This window comes from Pieris rapae, chromosome 6, assembly GCF_905147795.1.
Source record: "Pieris rapae chromosome 6, ilPieRapa1.1, whole genome shotgun sequence".
Taxonomy (NCBI): domain Eukaryota; kingdom Metazoa; phylum Arthropoda; class Insecta; order Lepidoptera; family Pieridae; genus Pieris; species Pieris rapae.
Window position 1 is genome coordinate 9,436,727 of NC_059514.1, and position 27,976 is coordinate 9,464,702.

A 27,976-nucleotide genomic window follows, 5' to 3' on the forward strand; every position below is an offset into this window, starting at 1 on the left:
ATTAAGTATATATTTCCTTTTCAAAGGAAATTTGCAATTTAAAAATTACGTTGATTAAGTCGACGGCGTGTGTCAAACACAGAAAGCTGATCATCTACTTGTCTCTTAAGAAAAATGATCACGAAACGGATACAAAATCTGGAGCCAGCCCAAAAGTAGAGTCATGATTTTTTATAGCATAATAAATAAATAAGTTTATGTAAACTGTCTGACGAACCGAATGACGTCACGATTAATGGGTACTTTTAAAGTGTCAATGATTTTATAGAGGATTGCTTGGCAGTAGCGCTATGGTAGAAATGTGATATATGTTCTCATACTTTCTTAATGCATAGTAAAATATCGACAAACATACTTATTTTTTATTTGCTTGAACATGTATATTAACTTCGTGGTTAAACATAATTTACTACGTAGACTATTTAAGCTCCTAATTGAGGAACGAAAGTCACCTTCACTTTGTGTCGTTAGTAAAGACATCAATCACTTATTATCACCATATATTCTCGCGCGCTTTGTCAAAAATAATAGATAAGTAGTAAGGAAGAGCACTATAACGAGCCTTAGAAAGTGTTTATAGGTTATATTTTGATATATCGTTTAGTATTATATATAGTCTATATTATAGACTACAATAATGAATCTAAGGGATTCCATAGATTACAAAATAAAAAAATATATGTAATACAAGATGGATGCACAAGACCATGACAATTATTTTCGCGCGTAAATATATTTTGTTCTTAAGGATTTCTAACGAATTTTGTAATCATACTTTTAAAAGAATAAAGTAAAGATATAATCTTGTGATTAAACTTATTATAATTGTGTACCATTAAACTGTTTGCCGAATGCCGGTTAATTTTTTTAAGTATAGACTATAATATTGTGTGTAATTTGTTTCGATTTTCAAATTAAGAATGTTAATTAAAAAAATCCATCTTAGACTTAGTAGGTTGTTTACGAAATAATTCAACTAACAACATCAAGTTTGTAATAGAAATATGAAGACGAGAAATTACATAATTTTACGCTTGTATAAGACTTATAAGGTCAAGTCTATGCGTTGTTTCGTATAGGCACGATTATTGAACGACGGTAGGAAAGGAAGTGGTAGGGTTGTTAGTTTCGGTAGAGCGCGGTATGCGCACGCGCGGGTCAAATTAAATTCGATTTTATATTGTGTTTGGATTGATTTATATGTAAGTTTTATTTATTTTATTTTGCAAAAAAATAAAATATTTCTTTTTAAATTTTAACACTATTAATTGAAATAATTTCAAATAATTAATGCTATCCAGATTTTGATATTTTAATAGTCCAAAATATATAATTGCGTATATAAAAATAAACACAAACACGGCTAATTATATAATAATTAAATACTATTAGGCAATAACTGTATGGGGTTTATTGATAAATTATAGTTTAATAATTTCCAAACTCTTACAGTTAGGTGAAATACAATAAAAACTGCAGTGATAAAAACTCCGCTGCAATAATAACCTAGATTACTTAAAAAGCTGTTAAAGTTTCGTAAGAGTTTCCGATAAAGTGAATTTACCAACTTAGTGGACGTTAAAAAGTACTCTTAAACTACATTACAACTTTGTAAGTCCATTAAGATTTAAACCAAATTTATTTAAAATAAGTTAAAAATATTACGATATTAAAAGAAAATAACTTATTAACTTCATTCAATAATTTTAGATTTCCATATAATTGAGCTAGTTTTAATAAATAGATAGATAAACTAAATAAATTCATAAATTAAACTACTGCTTTGAATTGAAGCATACTTTTTGTATGATGTAGTTTATATCTTATTTTTTGTCTTTATTTTAACGTATGCCCTGTAAGAACTTGCGTCACCTGGGGTGTGAAAAGCTTCCCTTTGATTAACAAATATGCAGCCCTAACCTTTCCGATGAACATTTTTGTTCCAGCTGTTTCACCTCACAGGTAGTTTTAATACTTCTAACGTCTTTGGACTTATCTGGCGTTAACAATATGACATCCGGAGTTTTAATGATCGTCTTTTACAAATGTGTCCGCCCTCTCGTTCCCCGGTGCACCAACGCAGAATAGCTTGCCCAGAAGAGGCTTTCATGACTTCCGCTTTTGCGGAACTCTTCCCGGCTGCTTTTTACCACATCAACCATTAAAAGGGGCACGAAAATCACACCAAAATTGTACATCTTCACAATAAAAAAGGATTTTATTTGCACTCCGCTGAACTCTGCGACTATCAAAAACTTTTTTACTCAAACAAACTATAGACTATAAGTCTTGCGTTAACCGCTTAGTAAGAAAGGTACCAATTACCGTATATTTTTTGTATGACAAATATGATTACTTCTTAACAATTCTTTTACTGTTTTCTTTAATTAGGGTTGCCTGAAAGCGATCCCTTAACCGTCGATAACGTCACCCGATGATCAATATTTTTAAGTTTATTGAAAATAAATAAATAATATGACTGGAAATTTCAAATGTAAACCTTCTTTCCGAAAAAAGCTTAGGAAAGACATTCCAGAGAAACTCATGTTTATGAAAAATGATTTTCTTATCCCATTATAATGTAATAAGAAAATTTGCAATCAGTAAACTAAAGGTTAGCCAATATGCAATGAGCCAATTGAGACCTTTCATAATCTAGAGTCTAGACTCTGTAGTAAACTAAGAGTTAATGATAACTTTTGAATGTACCTTCTGCATTGTCTTTGTGATAAATTTCTAAATACTGGCTTGACTATTCAACTATTTAAATTTAAAGATTTACAATACATTGCGTAATTTTTTACGCTTTCTAGATTTATTTTACTATGTTGACATTAATACAAACAGCGGTTTTCAAATGAAACATATCAGAGAAACGAGAAACATATCATGATAAGAGTTTAAGACAATGCCGCGAATATTGACAGAAAATAAAAATAATAATCTTGGATTATGTTATTACAATATTAATGATATTTCAATACCAAACGGCATTCTGCGTATTGCACTTTGCAAAAGAGCTGTGTTTGGCAAAGTGGCTTCAGCCTGCAAACTCATTCCCGGGGTCGTAGGTTCGATCACCGGCTGTGCATAAATTAACTTTCTGTTTATGTGCGTATTTAATATTCACTCGAACTCGCTTGCCTTAGCTCTTAAAAGTCGGCTTGTGTCATTAAGTCACTGTACTTATTTCACGAATTTGCTTATGATCAATCAAGCTGCGTCCAGTCCAACTTGGAGGAGTTTACGCCTTTTTTTCATCTGGACGCATTAATAAATGGTCTATACACATTGATTTTTCAAATTGAACCAGAGCTTTTTCTTTGTTTTCCACATAATTTTTCCGGCCGGTGACCTTAATTGGTACTACTAAAGATTTTATATTAATACGAGTAATATAATAAAACTATCATATCAGTTATTCCTAAGTTTGTGACACATTTAAATAAGCCAGTAATGTCTTGATATTAGTATACATTGTTTTATTAAGACATTTCAATAAATTATTTCAGTCTGTATGACTTTAAATTATTCCCCTTATGATGATTAATTTTTATTTACTGGCAATACTAATATCCATGATAGCGACGCTATTACCGGCTAAGAAAAGTTTGTGGCATTGTAATTCTCTCAACATCCGTAGTGCTTTTTTTTTACTTGGGGAAATGCATTGACGCATATCTTTGCGGTGCGGAAGGGTTATGTGGAACTCGCTATTGTGTATACCCACTAAAACCCCAAGGTGCCAACAACAATCGCCTTATGCGAGATGCGGTAACAGCAGAGCCTTATCCGTAGTGCTCACGCAACCTTGGAAGTAACAGATAAGGAACCAGTTTACAGTGGCTGATTTACAAATTTTCAAGGTATAGGCTGTGCGCCAATGCCTATACAATCCAACAATTTGTATGACTGACATTTAAGGGTTGATAGTCGGAAGAGAGAAGAAGGAAATCCATTTTCTGCAGAACCGCTCTTATCACTCATACAAAGATTCTTATACCTGTTTGGGGGGTGCACCACCTGTTTTACTTTAGAATATAGAAGTTTGCTCTTTTGTACAATGACAAGTGAGAAAGAGAACAGCCATCGGCAAATTTTGTTCAGACAACAGTTTTATAATATGTGAATATGTAAAACATCAAAAAACCGTAAGGCAGAAATCTTTTTGATGTATAAGCAAAAAAAATTCGGTACCTAAATACCGCCCAAATAATCTGCCGCCTTAGGCTTCGGCCTACTCAATTTACAAGTAAATCCTCCACAGCCAGTTTAATATTAGCGTATTCGACCAAAGAAACAAAGGTTTTAATTTAATAAAGATTAAATTTATCAAAATAGCAATAATACGAGACATTTTAATAACGTGTTAATTAAGAATATTATTAATTAATAAATGTGATAGAAAATCTGTATAAAATAATATAGTGCATTTCCTGATAGTTTGTCGTAAGTATTGTCTTTTAGAGACTTCCTCGTTAAGTAAAAGTTTGTGCATCGTTGCCGCCGTTTTAATAAGATAGCGCAAGATAAAATTAATTACTCGAAGGAAGTTACAAATTATAATATGAAAGAAGCTTTCAAATGTTTATTAATTAATAATTGTTCACTTGCAAAACTAGATAAGTAGTTAAATTAAAAGAATGTTGTTATGCAATTAATGCTTTCCGAGGTTTTGGGTTTTATGATTAGGTTTTTATGAAGTTGACGTTTTGTTGCACTTGCCAATTTGGCCTCAAATTTCTCCTCTTTGGTTAGAAATTCCAAATTCAATTTTTGACAGCTATTTACTCGAGCATTTGTTTTTCGGAAACCATGATTCATTTCATTTTCTATGAATGACATGGAAAACATGAAATATAGCGATACGAGTATATACGAGTACGAGTTCCACCGTGTCACCAGTGCTGCAGAAACGACTCGAAGAATTATGTGTATGGCGGCGGTGTCGCAAAATAAAACACAGTGCGTTTTTGTTCGAACGTTTTCGTTCTGGAAATTTCGACCTGCAGAACAAGCCCCGTAATATTGAAAATTCGACTTTATCGAATGCATTATCGAAGACAGATTAGAGCCCAACGCAATTACCCTCATTTGCCGCGCTGAAAAATAATTGGTCCGGTATTTGGCATGTCTTGACTCTGACAGATTAGGCTGATGGCCTATAATAAATTAACAATAAGAAACCAAGAGCTTATTATTCTAATACAACAACAAACTCAATAAAATATTTTTCGGCTTAAATTCGATTCATGACTTGGGTGTAATTAATTATAGAAAATTGCTAGGCGCCTATCGGGCACCAAATCGGCATTGTATAAGGCAAGTTTTTTAAATAGTAAATTGCTAATAAATTAATAAAAATAAATTTATTTTTTTGTAAAATTTATTGTCACCGTAATTATCATGTATTTTAGAACAGTTTTAGGTTGTCAATAGGCTCGCAATAAGAGCTCGTAGTAAGCCTCCGATAGATTGTTATTTATAGTGTAGAAAATGCATTTATTTATTTTATTTATTTATTTAAGTTTATCACATTATGAATAATTCTAAATCTACATTATGTTACAAGCTACATCTTCTACATCATAATATGATAATTATAGTAAACATAAATGGTACAAAGTATTAAAATATTTATAAAATAGATTAAACATTAGTCTTTTTTTGCTTAACAAGCTTTTTTTATCAGCAAAACTTAAGCATATAATAATGCTTCTTTTAAAATTGATCAGCCCTCTACAGAAAAGATTAGAACAATGTCAATCCTGTAAGAGTTTACTCTTCTGTATATGATCATTTAGCAATTTCTATAACATCTGAATTATATATAATGTGGTGTACTTTAATAAATAAAAGTATAGCATTTTCATAATCACCCTTACCACTTAGTATTGCCCCCTATTATAGTATTATCGGGAAATGATAGTAAGGGTGCAAAAGAAGTTCCTTAGAAATTTATATAAAAAAAGGTGCAACTTCTTTCTTTACCCTACTAAATTCTTCATGGGGTTTTATTGGTTATTGGTTTGTGGACTCAGTTTCCGCACTTAGACTCTTAATAAGCCCGTTGTGCCCTGGCTGGGCACTTCGCAGGCTTCACAGTGCGACCTCACTGTTCCGTGGATATCTTCAAGTTGTTTAGCTACAGCCTCGCATTTCGCAACCATCGTTGATCTTGGAGTTCTGCATATCTTTGGCAAAGGTTCGAACCTTCAAGAAGGTCAATGGAAGGAGCGGATACGGGCCAGCAGGCAGGGGGTTTCAGCGTATGATTCGCTTCAACTTTGTAGGGATTGAGCTTTCATCATATTTTGTTTAAGCATAACGAAACGGAAAGAGCATACACGCAGGGAGAGATTATGAGACTGTATTAACTGTTCCGGACAATTATCACAGCTGTCAGAAACAACGTCTTTACTGGGCTTTTGACTCGCACTGACCACCGCCAACATGCTCCCATTTTCCGGTTACTGTCTCAGCTTAATTAAGCGACCAATTCGTGAAGCGTATGGCTATGATTTAAGGGCATACTTAGAAAGGAGTAATGGATAGCAAAATGTTGGAACGCGCTCCTAATCGACACGTCCCAAATCAATAAGCGATTCGATCTGTCGTTTTCCAACCGTGCCTTCTAAGATCACTGATATTGAAGTAATTGTTACGACTAGGAAGGTAAAGGAGACGCGGTATTGCATAATCTCGTTCTAGTACCCTAGGAAAAAGTAGGAAATCGATGTTTGTGCGCAAACTGGTTATATGATTACGTATTATTTACACATAACATAGTATTGGGTTTTCTGTGGAACTGTTATAAATATGATCGACATATTATAATAAACGTTTATATGCTGAGTTGGGTTTTTCAGTAGCGCGGTGATTCCAGAATTTGATTTCAAAATAAGAATTTTATATTATTTTCTTTTACATTTTATGTGCCTGTGTTTTTCTGTTAACATTACCTGTCTTAATTTGCATTTTGTTTCTAAGCGAAAGTAAATATGTTAATAAATATTAATTGTTGTTGTAATGTTAATTAATAAATACAATATTTGCTTTCAAATCGGCAAATCTCGTAAAAACCTTACCTTCTGTCTTAAGAATTATCAAAGCCACTTGAAAATGGATTTTGTATGAAATTTATAACTAAATAAGTTTCTTATACTTATTTAATTACCAAGAATGTTCGCAAAGATGGGACCTGGAGATAAAAATGCTTACGGTAATTATCGTTCAGTTCAGGGCAGGATTTAGGGGAGGGCAAACGGGGCTATAGCCCCGGGACTTCCATAGAGGGCCCCATAATATAGACTTCGAAAAAAAAGTTTGCAATTTCCACTAGTAAAGACTAGTAAAACCTTTTCTTTTGATAGATTTTTATGTGTTTGTTAAATAGTCAAATCTTGTTTCACAAAAGTGTTTTACGGTTCCTTCTATGCATTCAGACCTCTAAATCCGTCCCTGTTTAAGTTTATCAGTAAATTATTGTTAAATCTGTCTTATTTTATTTTAATTTGATATTCAAATGGTAAATAAATGTCAAACTTGCTGATAAATCTTGTGTAACTTTTCTTACAAGGTACCTGAAAGAAATAAAAACCGTTTTTTTATTATTTTACATTTCTAACGGTCGTGTTATATAATTCTATATATATAATATAATCTTTAAATAATTATAATCTATCGTGTTGTAACCTCTAAGTCTCAGATATCTTCTTTCGTGAATTTTCTTCAGCCACATAGGCTCTTCCTTCTGAAATATGTCGATTTTGTGAGACAATTGGGCTTAGTCAAGATACCTTAACAGGAGGCATCAAAGCTTCTGGACTTAGCCGCCATAACGTTAAATATGTATTTCTTTATCGACGCTCAGTCATATCGTGTTATCTAAATTAGTTAATTATTTTGACGTTGACTTTGACTTTGACAGTTTCATCCCAATTAATGCACAGTACGAGGGAGTGTTAAATGTACTCTTTGGTTCGATGTCGAAACCTCGGGATTCAGAGACTTTTCGAGGGTTACCTTTGTAATAAAGTGTTAGGAGATAAATAAATTACATGTTAGTAACTTCTTACAACAGAACATTCGTAAAACGAGATTTTAAATATAATTAATTATTTAATTATATATTTACTAACAAGATCGACATCTAGTTATTATAGACATTTCCTAATTGGTTTACGAAAGATATTAGGATATTTCATAAGCCGCTACATACAGTTTTTGCCGCGCACCACCACATTGTGGAACCAGCTGCCCACTGAACTATTCCAGAAGTAATTCAGCTTGTCCTTCAAAAGAAGTTTTAAGTAAAAGTTAAAGAAGTTGAAAGTAGGGTTGCTTGGAAGAGATCGCTTGTTAGCGATAAGGCCGCCCGTTGCATCCCTTGTTATTTTTATGTATTGTGTTATTTGTGTTTCTTTCTAGCAACGAAGTGTGAATAAATAAATAAGAGCGTACCAATGATTAAAAGACCGACAACGAACCCGCGAGCTCTCTGGCATTGAGTGTCCACGCGGCAGTGTCACTTAAAAACTGGCCTCTGTCCGTTTGAATCCTTTTCTATAAAAAAACATTCCCAATACACGATACCGATCATAAACAATGATGTATTCGCTTAAAGTAATTGGATTTGTCTTCAACAAGTTATATGAACCGATGTTCTAGTGACACTACCAAGTATGAAAGGATTAAACCTCTCTCTTGCGCATAATATTGTCGTTATTATTGGCGCTTATATGAGAATAGTTGCGTAAATCGTTTGTGCGAATTTTCCTTGAGATTGCAGGCTCGCGTTTTTGCTCGTTTTGAGATTTAATCTTTGCGCAACTTTACGCGTGTATTAGTTTGCATAAGTACATATTTCATATTTATAAAGTTCAGCGACGATCTTTTTAGGCTTGTGCCTTAAGTTTTCTGTATTGGTTTCATGATCATTTATCAATCTAATAGGCATGTGATCCTCCCGTGCCTTACTCACACCGTCGACCTTGGTTAAGGCAAGCGGGTTTCTTGGCGAATGCTAATTGTGCACATAGAAAGAAAGTCCATTGGTGCACACCCGAGGATTGAACCTTCGAGGGATGAGAGTTGCACGCTGAAGCCACTACGCCAACTGCTCATTCAACATTTCATATTTATACCTGAGATAATTTCGGTTTACTGGCAATATTTTGTTATAAAGAACTTAAAAGCTTTTTTACATTGAAGTTGTTTTCTTTTTAATTAAAGGACTTTATAAAAGTCTCGCGCGTATGAGAAGTGCATTATCTATACATTTGTGTCACTATATATTTATTTGTCTATGCCTATATGATGTCTATAGATAATATAATTTAAAAGTAAATTAACAAGGAGTAGTAAACTAAGTTACTTGAAATCCGACCTTATTGTGTAAGATAAAATTGTCTTTTAATTAATTTATTTATCCTGTGGGTAACTTCGCAACGAACTAAAATTACCTCATACATTCACGTGGTGTATGAATATGAATACGTAACAGAAAGGTGTGTCAGTGTGTCGACGTTACGAGTTTGTTTACGATCGCGACCTTTCACAATTTTGACGAGTCATTTGCTTAATCTTACCCCAGATTATTAATTACCAGTTATATGATATAGAGCACTGATAGCGTAGTGGTTGGCTTCTCAAACTTATTATCGAGCTTCTAACTCCGGGTACCAATTATTCTTGTTTGTTGTGTGTTTGTGTTGTTGTTGGTGTTGATGTTGTGTGCAATTAACGCATTGTTGTTGAGGGAAACTATAGTGAAAACCGGCTGTAACACAATCGAAGTAAGGCTAAACCGATTCGCGGCCAAAAAACGTTTAGATACCTAATCGTATGCAAAAATATTACTTGTCAAACTTCGCGACTGGATTCTATTGTTTTTGGTCAGAGAGTCAGACAGAAACTTTTTAGCAATTTTGTGTACCCAGTTATAGGTGTATTGTATTAATTGCAAAAACTTTTTAAGCATATTAATATCATCTGAGCCACATATAACGTCAATTTGAATGTTGAAAGAAAATATTTTTCGAAACTAAACTATTTATACATTTAAAGAAAAATTGGCAAATTCTAACGGTACATGACGAAATATTGTTAAGAATTCGATAAGTCATCGTTACCTGAGTTTTATTCATATGTCAGTTCAGATTCGTAGTTAAAGATCGCGCAAGTCGATTACAATAACATGGTATACTGGCCAATAAAAATAAAAATTATAGATACAAAACTCGTCCTAGACTTGTATAAATTGACATTAAAATAGGTACCTACTCTGTGTTCATTTACATTTTGGTTGCTCGCACGCAAAAAATAATAATTCGATAAAAGATGCTGCAATATTGTTGAAGTGTCATAATTGTATGACGAAAAAATTTTTACCAGTTGTTCAGCATTTACCCGTGATCTTTATTAATTCAAAGATGAAGAAACTGATTAATCTCATGTAGTTTGCTTCATCGATGATGCAAGCCTGATGTATTTCGCAGGTCATAATCCATATCATAGTGCATTGAATATGTAGTGTTAATGTTCAGTATATATGTATAAATACCTACATGGAAATGAAATATAGCTTTTTGAAAAAAATTAAAAGTCACATATCATGATTTAGAGTAGGTATATTATTCTGCAAAAATGTAATTTAAAACCGAAATAACAAAAAAAATCGGCTATGATAACGATGATTAACTTTCCCATAATTAAATCGGTTAATTTGTTAGCATGCCTATTTAAAAAGATATATTAGTTTTTTAATTAGTTTTTTTTGGAAATAATGTTATGCAAAAGTTATTAAAAATGGTTTGTAAATTTGTTTTTTGTAAATAGGTATATAACCAACTTGACTTAGCCCCCATAACGTTTAATATGTATTTCTTTATCGATGTTCAGTGTATATTGTTTTATATAAATGAATTAATGATTTTGACGTTTACTTTGACTTTGACAGTTTCATCTCAATTATTTCACAGTACGAGGGAGTGTTAAATGTACTCTTAGAAAGAACTCTTTGGTTCCCTGAATAGAAGTCGAAACCTCGGGATTTAGAGACTTTTCGAGGGTTGCCTTTGTAATAAAGTGTTAGGAGATTAATAAATTACATGTAAATAACTTCTTACAACAGAACATTCGTAAAACGAGATTTTAAATATAATTAATTCTATAATTATATATTTACCAACAAGGACGACATTTAGTCATTATAGACATTTCCAAATTGGTTTACGAAAGATATTAGGATATTACAAAAGTGTGCTCGGCAAAAACTGACCACCACATTGTGGAACCAGCTGTCCACTGAAAAAAACCGGTGGTGAAAAGTGGTTTTCTAACGTCATATATCATGATTTAGAGTAGGTATATTATTTTGAAAAAATGTAATTTAAAACCGAAATAACAGAAAAAAACGGCTATGATAACGATGATTAACTTTCCCAAAATTAAATCGACTAATTTGCCTATTTTAAAAGATATATTAGTATTTTAATTGTTTTTTGGAAGTAATGTAATGTAAAAGTAATTTAAAAGTGGTTAGTAAATTAGTTTTTTGTAAAGAGGTATATAAACAACGGAAAGTTTTCTGCCAACCACGTGTTGCGCCAAGGACGCTACCACCTGCTTTAATTAATTATAATGAGGAAAATCCAGGGTGGTGGTAGAAGGAACAAATCATGGCTTCGCAACGATAGGGAGTGGATGGTTATTGCAACTGCGGAATAGACTGACAGCCATCTCCAGTTATGGAAAGGCACTAAAATAAGAAATATATAACTCATAATATTTTCAAGTCTACAGTGTTATTGGAACTGTCTTACCTAGTTTGGTACTGAACTAAAAACAGCTTATTAATAATAAATATAAAAAATAAGAAAACATTTAATACTTGTGTTTACAGAGATCTTGTTATTTCGCATTTATTAATAGCTTTTTTAATATCAAAATTAAACAGCTAATTTATAGCTGAGATTTGACAAACAATATTGATGTTTTTTGCTTACATCTAAAAAATTATTAGTTCTTCAAAGAAGAGCGCTGATAGATACAGAAATTATTCAGATAGGCTACATATTGATATATTGTTTTTTAATGTATCTGGACAGTTTTAGACAAAGTAAACATCCTGGTGAGTTATAGAATACAGACGGAAAATTACAATAAAAATAAAGAACCACTGCGTAAATACACGTTTTTTTTGTATACAATGCAGTAATTGCTTGCATAAGTAGCTCAGGGTTGCTATAAAGGGACTTGTTAATTTAATAAAATCCATTCACGTATGAAAAAGCCAATAAAAGTTACCTTGTGTATATTTTAATAAAATGTCATTAACAACTTCGTTACCAGAACTTATAAGTGGATCTATATGATAATTGGATTGTTATATTAAAAATAAAATATATAGGTACGTATACATATAATGAAAAACGTTATTAAAAATAAACTGTTTAAATTTTTTGTAATTATAAAGTAAATCCTAGAATATATTATAATCTCAAATTAATCGGATTTAACTAGAAAGCGTCTGTATTAATTCGTTATTCATGTTGGCGCCAAAACTCTGTCGAAATTTTCAACGATGCAAAACGTCAAACTGTCACTTTCACTATATTATTTTTTTTTTGCAGACGTCAGCCGAGGAAGTGCAGCGGACAGTGTTATCTGTGTTGTGAATTAAGTGTTTAGTGATTTTAGTGCTTTGTGCTGGATATTAAAAATGGTGAGTTAGTTCTTTTTACGTGTTATGTTATTATTATTATGTATCGAACTTATTTTATTGAAGTTTACAGTAAGTAAATTAGAAATAAAAACGCAAAAATATGATTTTAAATTTAAATAAAATGTTTAAGCCAAGAATTAGAAGGAAGGTTCTTAATTAGACTAAAATAAGAGTTACAGATTAAATTGTTTTTCTATATCAAAGTTAAACATTAAAAATACACAATAAAGTTTTTATTAAAATTAACTTTTATAAACTTTACTCAAAAATATATTATGAAAAAAGCGGAGCTTATATTACGAGAAAAATACATAAGACATAGGCGAAAACAAATAATATAATTAATACTGTAAGTAAATTAAAACATAAAGACATTTGGACTACTTAGGAATGTAGAGAATGAAAAGTAATTAAATGCCCACAATTTTCCTGCATTCATCATAACGTTAATCTCTTGACAGTTAAGGAAAACGTTTGCCATTTTATTCGTCAAAATTTTCACGATTTTCCTTAACGAAATATAAAATGACATTCTGTTTAAGCTGTAAAGTACCCATTGTACTTTACTATGGATTTAATGAGCAATTGAGCAATTAATGTTAAGGAAATCGTTATTTGATATTGTTCTTTGTCAAGGATAGTACTATGACACCGGTAGATTTTTATTGCTTACCGTCTATATCCTTCTGTGGTATCACTAAACGAGCAAATGTGTATACTCAAGGAAACTTCTATATTTATTCATTAAAGCTCATCACATATAATCATAATATTAAGTTATCATCGTATACCTTATCTATCTATTGTCAAATACATGACAATTAACAAGAACACAGATTTAAGTAGTAATTTCCTATTTAAAAATTATTTCCCGCCTGATACATATTCCCTAGACTTTTTTTTAACATGATGAATGATAGACATGAGCAGTGTTGGCCTAGTGGACTGATCGGTCGTTCTCATTTCTGAGGTTTTAATACCGGCTTTCCACCAATGGACATTTTCTTTAAATAATTTGCTTGTACGGTGAAGAAACATCATGAGGGTTTCGGCATCAGAACAAGAAGGGTAATCACCTACTAGTCTATTAAAACAATTACTTATCACGAAACGGATACAAAAATCTAAGTCATTTGTTGTAGCGGCACTTACTTGCAGTGGTTTTTTATTTCACGAAAAACTTAAAATTTACTAAATGCATTTTTTACAATTAAAATTCCTGGAGAAGGATAAGGTGTATAGTTTATTATGATTGAACATAAATTCACTGTAATATAATGATAATTGTTACAGATGTTGTACAAAACTTGGCTAAAATAAATAAATATATAAAACACGTAACAAGGAATCTAGAAGACATTGTTAAAACTAAATGTAAAATAATAATAATAATAAATTAAGAACTAAATTTTCTAACACGGAACTATAATTCGTTTTATTATGTCTAATTTAAATAATGTATATATAAATAAACTTACATAACCCTAGTTTTGATACAGAATGAGAAGATACTCTTGTCACGCAATAATAGGATTTAGTTTGCTAAGATTAAAGTGCTTTTTCCCATATCTTTTCCAATAAGCGAAAGTGTATCTTGTAATTACTCTCACTATCTAGACGGCTATGCTCGAGATTGGAACAATGTTATTGTTCTTACTTCACGTATATTTTTGGACATACATAGTTCATACCTTTTTATGTTTGGTTGGTTTTGAGTAAAGTACATAAGTCACATTTATATGTTACTAGATGACTCTGTGACCGTATCACCTACAGTTACAAAACAGACCAAAGAGATTGGTCCTCATACTACAGCTATGAAAAACAAATTTCTGAAGGATTTATATATGACAACAAAGTGACTTATTTCAAAAACATCAAACCTAGGAAGGAGCCGTTTTTATTGGAAATTTTATTTCTCGTTTTTAGTATTATTCGTTACTTATTATTTATAATTTCCATTTTAAAACCTTCTCTGACTGACTCCACAAAGATCATAATTAGCGTCGGTCCAGCCATTCTAGAATTTTAGCGTGACAACATTTCATTTTATCTAATACATAAAATTCTCGTGTCACGTGTTTGTAATTAAACTCCTCCGAAATGGCTCAACGGATTTTCGTGAAATTTTGTGTGCATATCTGTTAGGCCTGTGAATCGGACAACATCTACTTTTCATCCCCCTAAATTTTAAATCTGGTCCACTCATAAATTTTTTATTTAATTTTTGACGTGACAACGTCTTATAATTCGATGTAGCCGGCTGCACGCACGATATTTCACATTAAGTTGGCATTGATTTGACAAAGTAATTTTAAAAATATATTAAATGAATGGGCAAAACAATTAATTAATTAAATTTGTTTTAAATAAAAATTCTCTTCGTGCATGTGACGTTTTCACAAAAATTGTTTGACTACACAACAGTATTTATAAGTCTGAAATTATAAATATTTTCTGTTATTCATTCTTGATTCCGTTTATTTTATAGCCGAATCAGACTCTGTTAATGTCTATTTATGTTCGAAAAGGACCCAAAATATTTGCAAGACTAATTTCTCTTTATCCTAGGTTAGTCAATATTAAATACAACTTACAGAATTAAAACAAAGCCAAAGGCGATCCAACCTCTAGGCTTTTCACAGAGAGAGTGCATGCTTATGCTTTGCCAGTAAAGGTTTAAAATTTGGTATTGTAACCATATATGACTAACCTTGTGATCCATAAAATTATGTAAATGAGAATGACACATTTCAATGCTTCATAATTATATACAAAAAATAAAGGTAATTTAATTTAATTTGTAATAAAACTGATCCAATTAATATGAAATTTACAATATAGGTTCTCGTTATAATGTATTCTGATAATATTTAGCTATGAGAATTTGTCTATGAAAATAACGGGTGTTTTTTACCGCTTATATTATAGGTATAAGTGGGTTTCTATTATTTCTGCCTTAGAAGTCATTAAACGTGTCAATTGTCAAAATTTGACGTTTTGACATCTATGTCTAGTCTTTTGTTGCTATAAATCTCCTTACCTCGAGCAACGACCCAAAATAAATCTTCTCCTCGAGGCATGTTAATACCACCTTCTTGCGCTGACTTGCGACCACTTGGCGTTAATAAACAGTTTTATGTTGCCATTATATAGGTATTATTTAGATTGTGTTATAACCATACCGTCAGCCAACCGTGCTAATATTAACAATTTAATTTCAGTCCTATATATACAGCAGTACCTATTTCAATACCTTACTTAATCTTCATATATTTACTTTATGCTATGTATAATGTATATTGATTCCTGTAGACAATTAAAATATTGTGCTTGTACTCCTAGTACTTTTGGGAAGTGCTTACCGTTGCGTTATAAATCACATCCCTTTTTAGTTTCGTTAATTTTATTCAATACACAACAATACAAGAAGTATGCATAGACATTTATATTCACACAGAGACGCTAACGAAAATCATAGTAAGTACCAGTAGTAAAAGTTACGTCTTTTCTTTGCATCTTATAAAAATGTTGCCACATATAAAAATTATTATAGATAAAATAATACAGTAGGTACATAATATGTATATTTTAGTGTGCATCTATGACAAATGATACGTCGCATAATTGTTGATATAAATAATCTTGTTCATAATATCAATATCTCACCTAATCTAGAGCTAGAAGACCGGTAGGCTCTAGCCAGTAGATGAGTTTACGATAAGGCTTATTGCAAATACGCGCTGAAGAAAAAAACAATATAACCTATACATAATTGGAATAAAACGATTTCAAAGTCGGTAGGAAGTAGTGACTTCCTGAGATTTAATTAAATCAAATTGAAGGCGTTTTTTACTTGTGTTAACTTTTAATGTTTAAAGTTCAAATGTGAATGACATAAGCCATATGTCAAAGCGAAAATTATCGTTGCGTTAATAAAATCTTTAAACTCTAATCTGCAATATCAATACAACATAAGGTGTTTATTAAAAAACGTAAAGAGTCTCTCAGAATGTTTTTCGTTTTTAGATGTTAAATAAAAAACAAAGTATTAATTAAACTTGGTTTTATTTAATGTCAATTTAAAGAGCAATTCTTGAAGATGATTTATGAAAAACAACTCATTTAATCTGAAGTTAAAATTTTCAATTTTCAATGGATTGTAGACTTTGCTTTTTGCTTGCGGCAGCCCATAGGACGAAATCAGCAGATGTTAAATTAGGGCTCCACGGTGGCCAATTAATGTCTCCTGGGCGACTTATTATCACTCTTCCAAGAAATAAATCGTGAACATGAGAAGTGGCTTTATCTTGCTGGAAAAAGGTGCTGCAGTTGGAGCACTTCTGGTATTGCATTTCCGTAGCCACGAAAGTCCGGATCATGGCAATATCGGTCAGAATTAACGGTCTGAGTTCGACCTTGGTCATTCTCAAAAAAATAAGGACCGATAATTCTTTGAAAAGATATTGCAGCCCAAACAACTACTTTTGGCGAGTGCAAGGGCTTCTGATGCTGTTCTAACGGATTCCCGGAAGCCCAGTATCTGCAATTTTGTCTATTCACATACATGCCCGTGACCATTTTATAAAACGCTCTTACGCAAAACGCGCGCTGTAATGCAAAATAATTTATGGCTAACTTACCAAGTCGCTAAGCGTTTGAGTCCAATCCTCGCCCCCTGCTACATGCGGTTTGGCACGTATTGGTCAAATCATTTTGAGAATTTTCATTAAGACGCGTTTCTGAATACCACCCATACGGCCATCGCCCGCTTTTTGACGTCATCATGTCATGAGTGTCTATGGACGACGGTAACAACGTATTCGGATATAATATGATATGACTATGGAAATTAAACAACCACTGATTAGTATGTGGTACATATTTCTATTGCCTGCTAACGCAGACTTTTGTAAAGGAGTATGTACTAGTTGTTCTATTTACATACTTACTCGTGAAAGTTTTATCACTTTTTTTTTACTGAGACATCATGAAACATTACCATCTAGCCTAATTTTAGAAAAATACATATCGTAAGTCTTACCATCCTATTTAACACTATTTACAGTTTCTATTAAGGGGAAGACACTCTTTTTGTGTATTATTTTTCACTTACACTATTAAGTACTGAAGACTAAGGTGCACTAACCTTAATTTAAATGGCCTTTCATTATAAGGCCCTTTCATTAAGAAGCTGAAAGCATCGACTTACACATAAATGTTTCCGATCATAAAAAGACAAAGTTATGGTTTATTTGTTTTTTATTATTTATATGCTTTCTATTTGATAGATAGATAAAAACACTTATTAGCTTTGCCTCTTTATAGAATTAAGTCTTTTAAGCGTTTTAAGAGAGATTTAGAGTTTTTACTTCTAAGCAAAAACAATTTGAAAGACTTTATTTGAGCCTATGTACACGAAAAATCATAGTAAATATTAACAACGTACACAAAAATCGGAATTCCCGGCAATGTTGCTCAGCGTATAACCGGTTGGAGGTTTACGACAGTCAGTGTTTGGACTTATAACCTTAATTTCATCTGTGCGTCTTAAGTGACAGTTGACAGCGTCAAATTTATCTCAAAATACAATTCGCTGATTTAAAATAGGTCTTTCATAATGGATATTTTATCTTGAATAAAATAATAATCTATGGTCAGTAGAATTAAATGCGAACTGAGCAAAAAACTTTTGTTTAATTTAAAATACCCTAGCATTAAAACTATATATTTTAAAATATAATATTCATAGTATATATGACATTTATGAGATTTCAGAGCACTAATTACCTTATATATTTTATATAGTTAAAATTGTTGGACAAAATTTGTAATTTATAGTAAAATTAAGAAATCGCGACGTCGTACAACTTAAAACGGTCACGGAAAAGAAAGGTAAACACAACGCTACGCCATATGTTATCTTTTCCTAATAACAATTGCGTTATATAACATAACGTAACATATTATGCTATGCTTTTATAGTTGATTACGAAAAGAAAAATAAAATACCGCTTCCAGTGTTACCGAAGAAGATTTTAATTATTAAACATGGTCTTCGATTGATTTAAATATTGTTACGTAACTAATATTAGTGCAAAATTTGAATCGTTATAAAAGATAAAAAGCTGTCAAGAATAAGGAAACATTTCTGGTCGACTTCAAAAACCCCGAAGGAAGCTATGAATGTGACGTATGTTTTTTGTCTTTATCGCACATTTTCATCCGTGGCCCGTTCTTGATGGTTGAAGTTTCAATATTCGGCTAATCTGAAGCGTCAAATTTGACATTAATTTTTCAGGATATTAATTAAATGTCCGGAAGGCTGAAGAAAGCACAGAGCATTAAAACATTAACTATAAACTATAATGTTGAGATTAATCTCATTTCATTAATGAAATTCATGTTTATTAACTTGGATTAACCTAGAAAGACTACACTATACTAGATGCGCGAAAGTGCTGATTTTAATATTAATTTGACAAGAAACAAATGTAACCAACAACAATATCGTTTTTTTAAATAGCATATGGGGCAAATGAGCCTACCGTGTGTCCAATAATGTCAGTCATCGCAGATGGTCCCTATTTTTAGTGGGTGCGTTGCCGGCCGTTATATACAACTACAGATATAACTTTATATAACAATATAAAGATATAAGATTGTAAATATATTTCAACAGACTGTGAATAGGTAAATTTAATTTTTTGTCTGCCATCACAAAAGCATAACTTAGAAATTCCGACCTATTATAATATTCAAACGATATCAAAACAATGATTTAAATCAAAATGCCTAAAATAATAAAGCTATAAAATCAAATCCCGATTTCAGCTGATAAAATATCGTATATAAACGGATTACAGAAATGAAATTCTTGTTATTAACGAATTCGTTACGATATTCCGATTACATTTTTTGTTATTTTTAACTTACATGTTTTGATGGAATCAATTTCTATAAATAAGCTTTATATTTTATTAAATATTTATTATTATTTTTCTTGATTGATTCCTGGTTTAAGGTTTAAGTCAGAAAGACAAAAGGCTGGTTATACAATAATGGTATAATGCCAGAAACATTTGCTATAGATTACGCACTAAAACATGAGCGAAAATATGCATCAGTGTTGCTTAAAACAATATTGAATTTCTACATTAAGTGTTAAAATACTTGTAAAGCCTGAGGTAGTATATTCCGGCTCGAAGGACCAAAATGATAATGGCTGGGATGCTTTAAATAATAGGGGATTATTATATTTTTACTATATCACTGTCACTCAGTTAATTAAGCTGATTTTTATGAAATGTAATGTAATGTGTGAAGTAAGTGCCTGCGTTCACAAGTCGGCTGTCGGTGCGTAACTCCGAGTTAGGAAATCGTCACGCGTATAAAATTAAGAAAACTTGAGTAGGCAAAATGTGCTTATGTTATAACGTAGAAAGAAACGAACGTTAATACTCTCAACTGACCTTTATTTATAGTACCTATGTAGTAGGTATATATTTGAGCAGTGTTGGCCTTGCGGCTTTAGCGTGCGACTCTCATACCTGAGGTCCTAGGTTCGATCCCCGGCTGTGCACCTATGGAGTTTCTTTCTATATTGTGCGCATTTAACATTTGCTCGAACGGTGAAAGAAAACATCGTGAGGAAACCGACATGTCCTAGACCCAAAAAGTCGACCACGTGTGTCAGGCACTGGAGGCTTATCACCTACTTGCCGATTACAGATTCAGAAATCTGAGGCTAAGACCTATATACCGCCACTGATTTATTTATTTTATTTTTATGTAGCATACTATTACATCAAAATCAAACAACAAAATCATCTAGTAGAATTTTCTGTAGTTCAAACAATGTTACAACTGAGTGCACATTTTATTAAAAAGGCTTCAGTAAAAGTCATAAATATTTTCAATATGCATTAACTGTTCTTTACATTTTTACTTTATGTTATTTCCTTAGAGGCTAGACTCCGACGAGCTTTTATTGAGTTAAAAGTCAAAGGTACACATCTTCCTGATTGCGCGTTTGTAAACCTGTTCCATGAAACAACATTTATGCACTCCATTGCAATTAATTAGATAATAATTGGTATTTGATATCGGTGCAGTTACATTTACTTACCATTTGCTTTTTATTTTTATATATCATTTATCAATTTAGATATTTTAACTTTAATATAGAGAATAATACATCGATCTTGAACTCAACTCCGCATACGGACTCCGGACTTAGTGGACAGGGCACTACATGCCAACAACGAATTATAATATATTATATCGTAATTCAGGCATATATTTCACTTAGTGATAACGAATTATACAAATATTTAGTTTTTACGTGCAAAATTTCAACACTGCTTTATGGTTGTATTTTGAGGTTAATGGTAGCAAAAATGATATGCCTCCTAATAAAAAAAAGTTCTTGATTTTTGCGCTTTGCAATTTTTTACAAATAGGTGCTGTCACACAATTTAAATTTATTAAGTTTTTGATGAATTGTAAACGGACGCGTATACTGGTTCTTGGATTCCTTTAAAGAAATCATAACTTAACATCAGGTGAGCCTCCTGCCCGTTTGCTGGCCCCTGTTCTATTAAAAAAAAATATATATTCCTAGACCAACTGAGTTTTCCTCAAGATTTTTATTACACATTATCGAGTCTCGTGTTACATTGTATGGATTGACACGTGACGAATTAAGTGGTGATCGTCCCAATATGGCGATAATGTCCTCTATTGTTTTATATCACGCGCGTCCATTCTAATGCTAATCTGTGTTTACAAACAATAAATAGTTTTCTTAATATTATTTCTATGAGTGTAACGCAGAAGTTCCTGTTTGTGTGCAGGATTAATATAAATATTCCTTATAATTCAACAAAGTCGATCGATATAATTTTAGCATTTTGTTTAATCTATCAATTATGCTTAGTTACGTGACATTTTCCAAAATTATTTGTAGTCTAAAACGTTTTTTCTAGAAACCCTGATAGTAGTATAGTAATACATGTTTCTCTCTCAGTACTAGATATTTTAGTAATTATGATCAATGTACATATATTGTCATCTAGAATTGAATATAGATTCATAGCAAAGTCAAATAGGTAATCGTGTCATAATCTGGTTTGCTTGCGTATTATAAAACTCATTTCCCAACAAGGCCATAATATAGTGAATGTTATCAAAAATAATTGTACAAAAATCTTAACAATTTGCGGTTTTGTTGGTTTGCAGATAATTCTGGTAAAATAAAAGTACAAGATACTGTTGAAAACAACTGAGTCATATGACAGTAATTAAGGACATTTATTACAATATTATAAAATATATTTAAGGTCTATACGAAAACTTTGTATAGACCTTAAACTACGCAATGTATTCAGGGTTGCAATGTTCCCAAAATATTTCCGTATGTTTCCTTTATCGGGGTTAACAACTTTCTGAGACCTTGATAGCCCTCGGACTTAATTTGGGGTCGCTTAACAAGATTTTTAATTTGAAATAACTTTATTCGTAAAATCTATGTATTCGCTGATTCTGGTTTCTTGTATCAGCGTTTCATAAGCTTGCATTTTATATATTTTTTTCCAATTTATTTTTTATAGAACATAATATAAATATACCTACTAACATAAAATAATTTTAATGCACTCGCTAAAACTTAATTACAAAAATATTGAGTTCTAGTATAAATTATAATTAAAATGAAAAATAAATCAGTGGCGCAACAGCCTTTTTAGGTCTAGGCCTCAGATTTCTGTGTCTGTTTCATGATCATTTGTCGATCTAATAAATTCAAATTAAAAAATCACTTATTCATGTAGGTAACATAATGTACACTTATAAACGTCAAAAAAATGCTTCTAATTTTCCATTTACTACCTTCTCAAATCAAGGGCGTAGAACGGAAAAAAAGAACTGGCAATAAACTCTCCGCCACTCTTTTTAATCGCCAAGTTTTTTCTTTTACACAACTTTTGTAAGGACCTGCAATGATTACAACATGTTCCATATGACGTCTTGAGTAATAAAAAATAATATAATAAATTAAAAACAAAGATTCGTCCTCTATCAGCAGGAGGCATGGTAAGCATAGGCAAGTAGGTAATGAGCTTGTGCCTGACATACACCGTCGTCTTTTTGGGTCTAAGGCAAGCTGGTTTCCTCACGATTTATTCTGTTCGAGCAAATGTTAAATACATAGCAAAAAAGTCTATTAGCCCATAGCCGGGGTTCGAACCTACGACCTTAGGGATGAGAGACGCACGCTAAACCCACTAGGCTAACACTGCTCTTCTGAAATTATAATGAAACTCACGAATAAAATGTTAGATTTTACATTAAATCTTTAAAAGCGTGGAATATTTTATGAAAATATTGTTAGAATTCGTAGAACCATTAAATACAATGACCCTTTCCCACGGCACTGAATAAACTTGACCGTTCGTTGAAAATACAAGAGAATTGCTCATCATACGGATATTTCTTATTTTATTTCTAAAATGTATGTGAATTGTGTAAAAATAAAAAATTAAATACGTTATGGAACACAAGAATACAGATATCACTTATTTCACGTCATTAAATTTGGCATCCCTACTCATCGGCAAAGAAGACAGAGGGTGTAGGCCGAGAGAAAAAGTCGTAAAAATATCTCGGTACGGTTTTAAAAAAGCAAATCAGCAAACAACACATATTTTAAAACAAATATAGCAAAATTATTTTTAGCATTCTATAAGTGCTGCTGTAAATTAGTTAGAAATCACGATGATTTAAACAATTTCTTAAAACTTTCTGTTAATCCTCCTTACGGCACAATATATTTGTTGTAATATTTAAAGTTAAAAATCTCGTACACAGATATATAAAAATTATTCAGATAATTACAGCATTGGACTTTTGTCAACAGCAAATACTGCTCGTATAATCTTACCTTACCCTTATTTGTCACCTAATTGTGTTATGTTAAAATATTGACAAAGTAGAAATATTATACTCTATTTAACGCCTCACTAATTAAGCGCTCAAATCTGAGGTAATAGGAAGCAAACGTCCGGAGGTTCATCCGATGTTAAGTGATAGCCCATTGACACTCACATTGCCAGATGTCTCGCATGTGCGTTGTCGGCTTTTTAAGAATTGGTACGCTCTTTTCTTGAAGGTTGAATTGGTTCGGAAATACTTGAGTGTTCAGTTTAACGCGTCTACGTGTTACTATTCCAACTGTTACTCATAAAATTGTAAAAAAAATAGCATTACTCCATACATATTCCTTCGGGAACAGCAGGGTTTTATTTTTCAATGTCATTTACGCATACATTCTATCCTTCGTACATTCATCATTTATCGCTAACTTATCAAGATTGACAATCGACAACTTATTAGACAAAACCACTACATGATTCAAACTAGAAAACCTTACATATACATGTTTTAGTTTTAAGTAAAGCTGTCAAAATTCCGTAATTGCAATTCGGTTAATAAATCTCCAACGTTTGATATAAAATTATTAAATTGATCGACAAAGAACAAACAATTAATGTGTGTCGTGGACAGCTCGGCGCTTCCATTTGAAATGTTAAGGATACTTGAGATAATAATTTCTAAAAAACACTTACATTTTAAAAATTAAAATATTGTTGCACAATAGGAGTAATCCTATTTAAATAAAAGTATTTTTTTTTAAGTATTCCGTTTTAGCAATTTCAGAACACAGAGAAACAAGTGAGAAATCTGAACCAGACCACATTTTGCTTACTTACCTGAAATGTAGTTACCTACGTTTGTCAGAGTGTTATAACAAATATAAAGAGACAATATTTGTTTCAGGGGACGCGATGGCCAATTCTCTGTCTGCCGATTTTACTTGCTGCGTCAGCGTGCGGAAGCGATATATTAATGATCACAATGGGAGGAACAAAGTCACATAAAATACCTTTTTGGGAACTCGCCAGAGGGCTTATTAGAAGGTGATTTATTCTTAAACAGCTTACATCGACTGAATTCAGATATATTTCACCCCAGAAGCAAAAGAGGCATAAGTTTGACGTATTTGTGTATTTGTTTACGGCGGCTAAACTAATAGACCACTTATATGCGATTTTTGCTTAATCAAGAGTTTTTAGCTTATGAATATCTGTTGTTTTTTCAAGATATTTTGTTAGCTCAAATATAATGGGTAATATCGAGAGTAACGTAAAACGTTTGATTTTGGTGTTTATTTGCATGAAATGAAAAAAATTTTCAATGGAATGAAAAATTAACCCCGTTTTAAATATCGAAAACTTTCTTACAACGATAGGATATCAGTATAATAATATATTACCAATTAAGCCCGAAACATTGTCTGTCATTTACGCAATTACTATAGTAAAGCATTCGATACATCAAGATAGAGAAATTGTGTAATAAATTTTGTTTACAAATATAATTTTTTTCAGAGGTCACAATATAACCTTGATTAGTGCGTTTCAACCAGACTTCCACCTTCAAGGCTTAGAAGAGATAGCTCCCGAAGGTTTGGCTTCCTTTATTAGAAGTTATATGTCTTTGGACTTAGTGGGAGCCAGGATGAGGGGTGAGGAACCACTACCGTATAAGGATATTGTGAGATTTGGATACGAGGTGGGTATTTCATTATATTTAATTTTTTTGACGTTCATAAGTGCACTTGTTTACCTATATGAATAAAGATATTTTCATTAATTGATTGATTGATTTCTTGAGATTAACTATTATTAATACTCCCAAAACCACCAATATGTCACGTCCATATAGACACACAATATACCTATTTTTCCGTACAACGTTTTTAACATTTTTCTTCCTTCCGGTAGTATGTAATGGAACTATATCTATGTATGGAAGTAATACATTGCACAATCTTTGAAGCCCTTTAAGACGCCACTTATTTAACAGTTTTTAAACCTAATCGATTACTCTTCATTTGTTTCAGGCCTGCGATGCATTTCTCAATGATTACGAAACCAGATCTTTCCTTCGATCAGGAAGGACATATGATCTAATAATTCTCGATGGCGCTTACCCTGAATGTGCCTTGGGTGTTGTGTACAGGCAAAAAGTACCTTTCATGTATATCAACACTGTTGGATTCTATTCCGGACCTACCAGTATATCTGGATCTCCAGCCCCATACTCCGTTACTCCAATATTTGCAAAATCGTTTACGGATAATCTGAATTTCATAGATCGTGTCAGGAATACTTTTTGGCACGTGGGTGCTTTCGCTGGACATGCTATTAGTGTCACAATACTCCAAGGTGTTTTGAGGAGACATTTTGGACAGCAAATGCCGCATGTGTACGATATGGGAAAGAATGTGAGCTTCATACTTCAGAATGGGCATTATTCCGTGTCCTATCCACGGCCGTATCTCCCGAATGTTGCTGAAGTTGCGTGCATACATTGTAAGGAGCCGAAGAAGTTGAATGCGGTAAGGTAATCTATATCAAATGTGTTCACAGAAAATCAGCATTCAATATCATTTATTTAGGTAATACAATGAACACTTATCAATAAAGAAATACATGTTAAATGCTAAATGCATGTCGTTTAACATTTACTGCCAGTTCTCAAATCAAGGGTGGAGAAAGAACGAGAAGATTTGGCAATAAACTCTTCGTCACTCTTATCGGCAAGTTTTATTGTTCTACAAAACGTTTGAAAGGAGCTGCAACGCTTACACCATGACATCCACATGACATCTTTAAGTAATCATTAATAAAATAAAAAATTACGTGTCCTTACACTCCGCCCGCACTTACTTTCTCGAGGGAAATACAAGCAAGTGTGACGTGGAAATTTCTCCTTCTGGTTCAATTTCACTTCTTTCTTAAAAAGTCAAATATATATTTATTTGATTGCATTATTCATAATTTAAATTTAAGATACTTTGTCCACTTGAAGCTCAGTTTATATATTGAATATAAAAACTGAGGTACAGTTAGTTTATATCAATGTTTCTATTTCTTGATTTTTATACCTACTTTCAGGATTTAGAAGACTGGATATCTGGTTCGGGAAATGAGGGCTTTATCTACGTGTCTATGGGTTCATCAGTGAGAACAGACAACATGCCACTCACGGTACACAGAATGATGGTTGAGGCTTTGGGAAGACTCCCGCAAAGGGTTCTGTGGAAGCAGGACGCTGAGCAGAACTTGACAGATATACCCTCGAATGTTAGGCTGTACAAATGGTTGCCTCAACAAGATCTATTAGGTAATAGGTTTACTTAAAAGCTTTTGTATTTTTTTATTTTGATTCAAAAACTGTTCAGTGCTTATTTTAACGCTAATAATGTGACTTATCAGAATATTACCATGCTATTTTTGTACTTGAAAGAGGAAATATAGAACAGTAGAGGAGTTTATCCCAACTAAAGCCAAAATCTAAAATCATATCATCACTCTAAAATCACATCATATTTAAAAGTCGTTATTAATTTTAGGTCATCGTAAGATCAAGGCATTCGTTACGCACGGAGGTCTACTCAGCATGTTCGAAACCGTTTATCATGGAGTACCTATCGTCAGCATTCCCATCTTCTGTGACCACGACTCCAACGCCGCTAAAGCTGAAGTCGACGGCTACGCCAAAAAACTGGACTTACAATATCTAACTGCTGACAAACTGTTCAAAGCCATCACAGAGGTCATCAATGACCCCAAATATAAGGATCAAGTTAAGAAACGCCAAGTTCTCTTGAGAGATCAGAAAGAATCGCCGTTGGAACGCGCCATCTATTGGACAGAATATGTGATCAGGCACAAGGGAGCTTATCACTTGCAGTCACCAGCGAAGGATTTGAACTTCATACAATATTACTGTCTTGACATTCTTTTTATATTCATTGCGTTTGTTATATTCTCTTCTTTAATTATATCGTATATTTTGCGAGCTGGTTTTAAGAAGTTAGCTGATTATGTTCAGGGAAAACGTATGAATCAGCTGATGGATACTTCAGTTTTGAAAAGATCGAAGAAGTTGATCGATCAGACCAAGAAGAGGTTGTGATTGCTTCTTTGTAAGTAGGTCGTTTGACCGCTCTATCGAAAATTATAAGGAATTATTTAAGTCTTTTCTGTTATAAACATATTGTTTTTTTATATTTTTCGATAGAATTTATTTTGTGATGTTTTTTTAAAATTGTGAGAGTACAATTATTGTGTGATATAGGTACAGATGTAAATATAGCTGTAATAAAATTATAATTAAAAAGGT

The 27,976-nt window shown here is 32.3% G+C and overlaps 1 protein-coding gene across 2 annotated transcripts; it reads left to right on the top strand.

Annotated features, from left to right (window-relative positions):
* The first annotated feature begins 1,096 nt into the window (after nucleotides 1–1,096).
* On the top strand, nucleotides 1,097–27,973 carry LOC110992970 (UDP-glucosyltransferase 2). 2 transcript variants are annotated; one of them, XM_022258999.2, is made up of 7 exons: nucleotides 1,097–1,202; nucleotides 12,636–12,727; nucleotides 24,563–24,702; nucleotides 25,174–25,357; nucleotides 25,689–26,186; nucleotides 26,746–26,974; nucleotides 27,204–27,973. In XM_022258999.2, the coding sequence occupies exons 2-7, from the start codon at nucleotides 12,725–12,727 to the stop codon at nucleotides 27,767–27,769; spliced, it is 1,620 nt and encodes a 539-aa protein (XP_022114691.2). In that variant the 5' UTR covers nucleotides 1,097–1,202; nucleotides 12,636–12,724; the 3' UTR covers nucleotides 27,770–27,973. The 2 variants fall into 2 exon arrangements, with proteins under 2 accessions (XP_022114691.2, XP_022114692.2); XM_022259000.2 differs by lacking the exon at nucleotides 1,097–1,202 and adding an exon at nucleotides 12,394–12,412.
* The last annotated feature ends 3 nt before the right edge of the window (nucleotides 27,974–27,976 follow it).

What these genes read in the sequence shown, in the direction of transcription:
- LOC110992970 (XM_022258999.2), top strand. An exon ending in TTGTGAGATTTGGATACGAG is followed by an intron (nt 25,358 to 25,688) that starts GTGGGTATTTCA and finishes CATTTGTTTCAG; the next exon opens with GCCTGCGATGCATTTCTCAA. An exon ending in GCCTCAACAAGATCTATTAG is followed by an intron (nt 26,975 to 27,203) that starts GTAATAGGTTTA and finishes TATTAATTTTAG; the next exon opens with GTCATCGTAAGATCAAGGCA.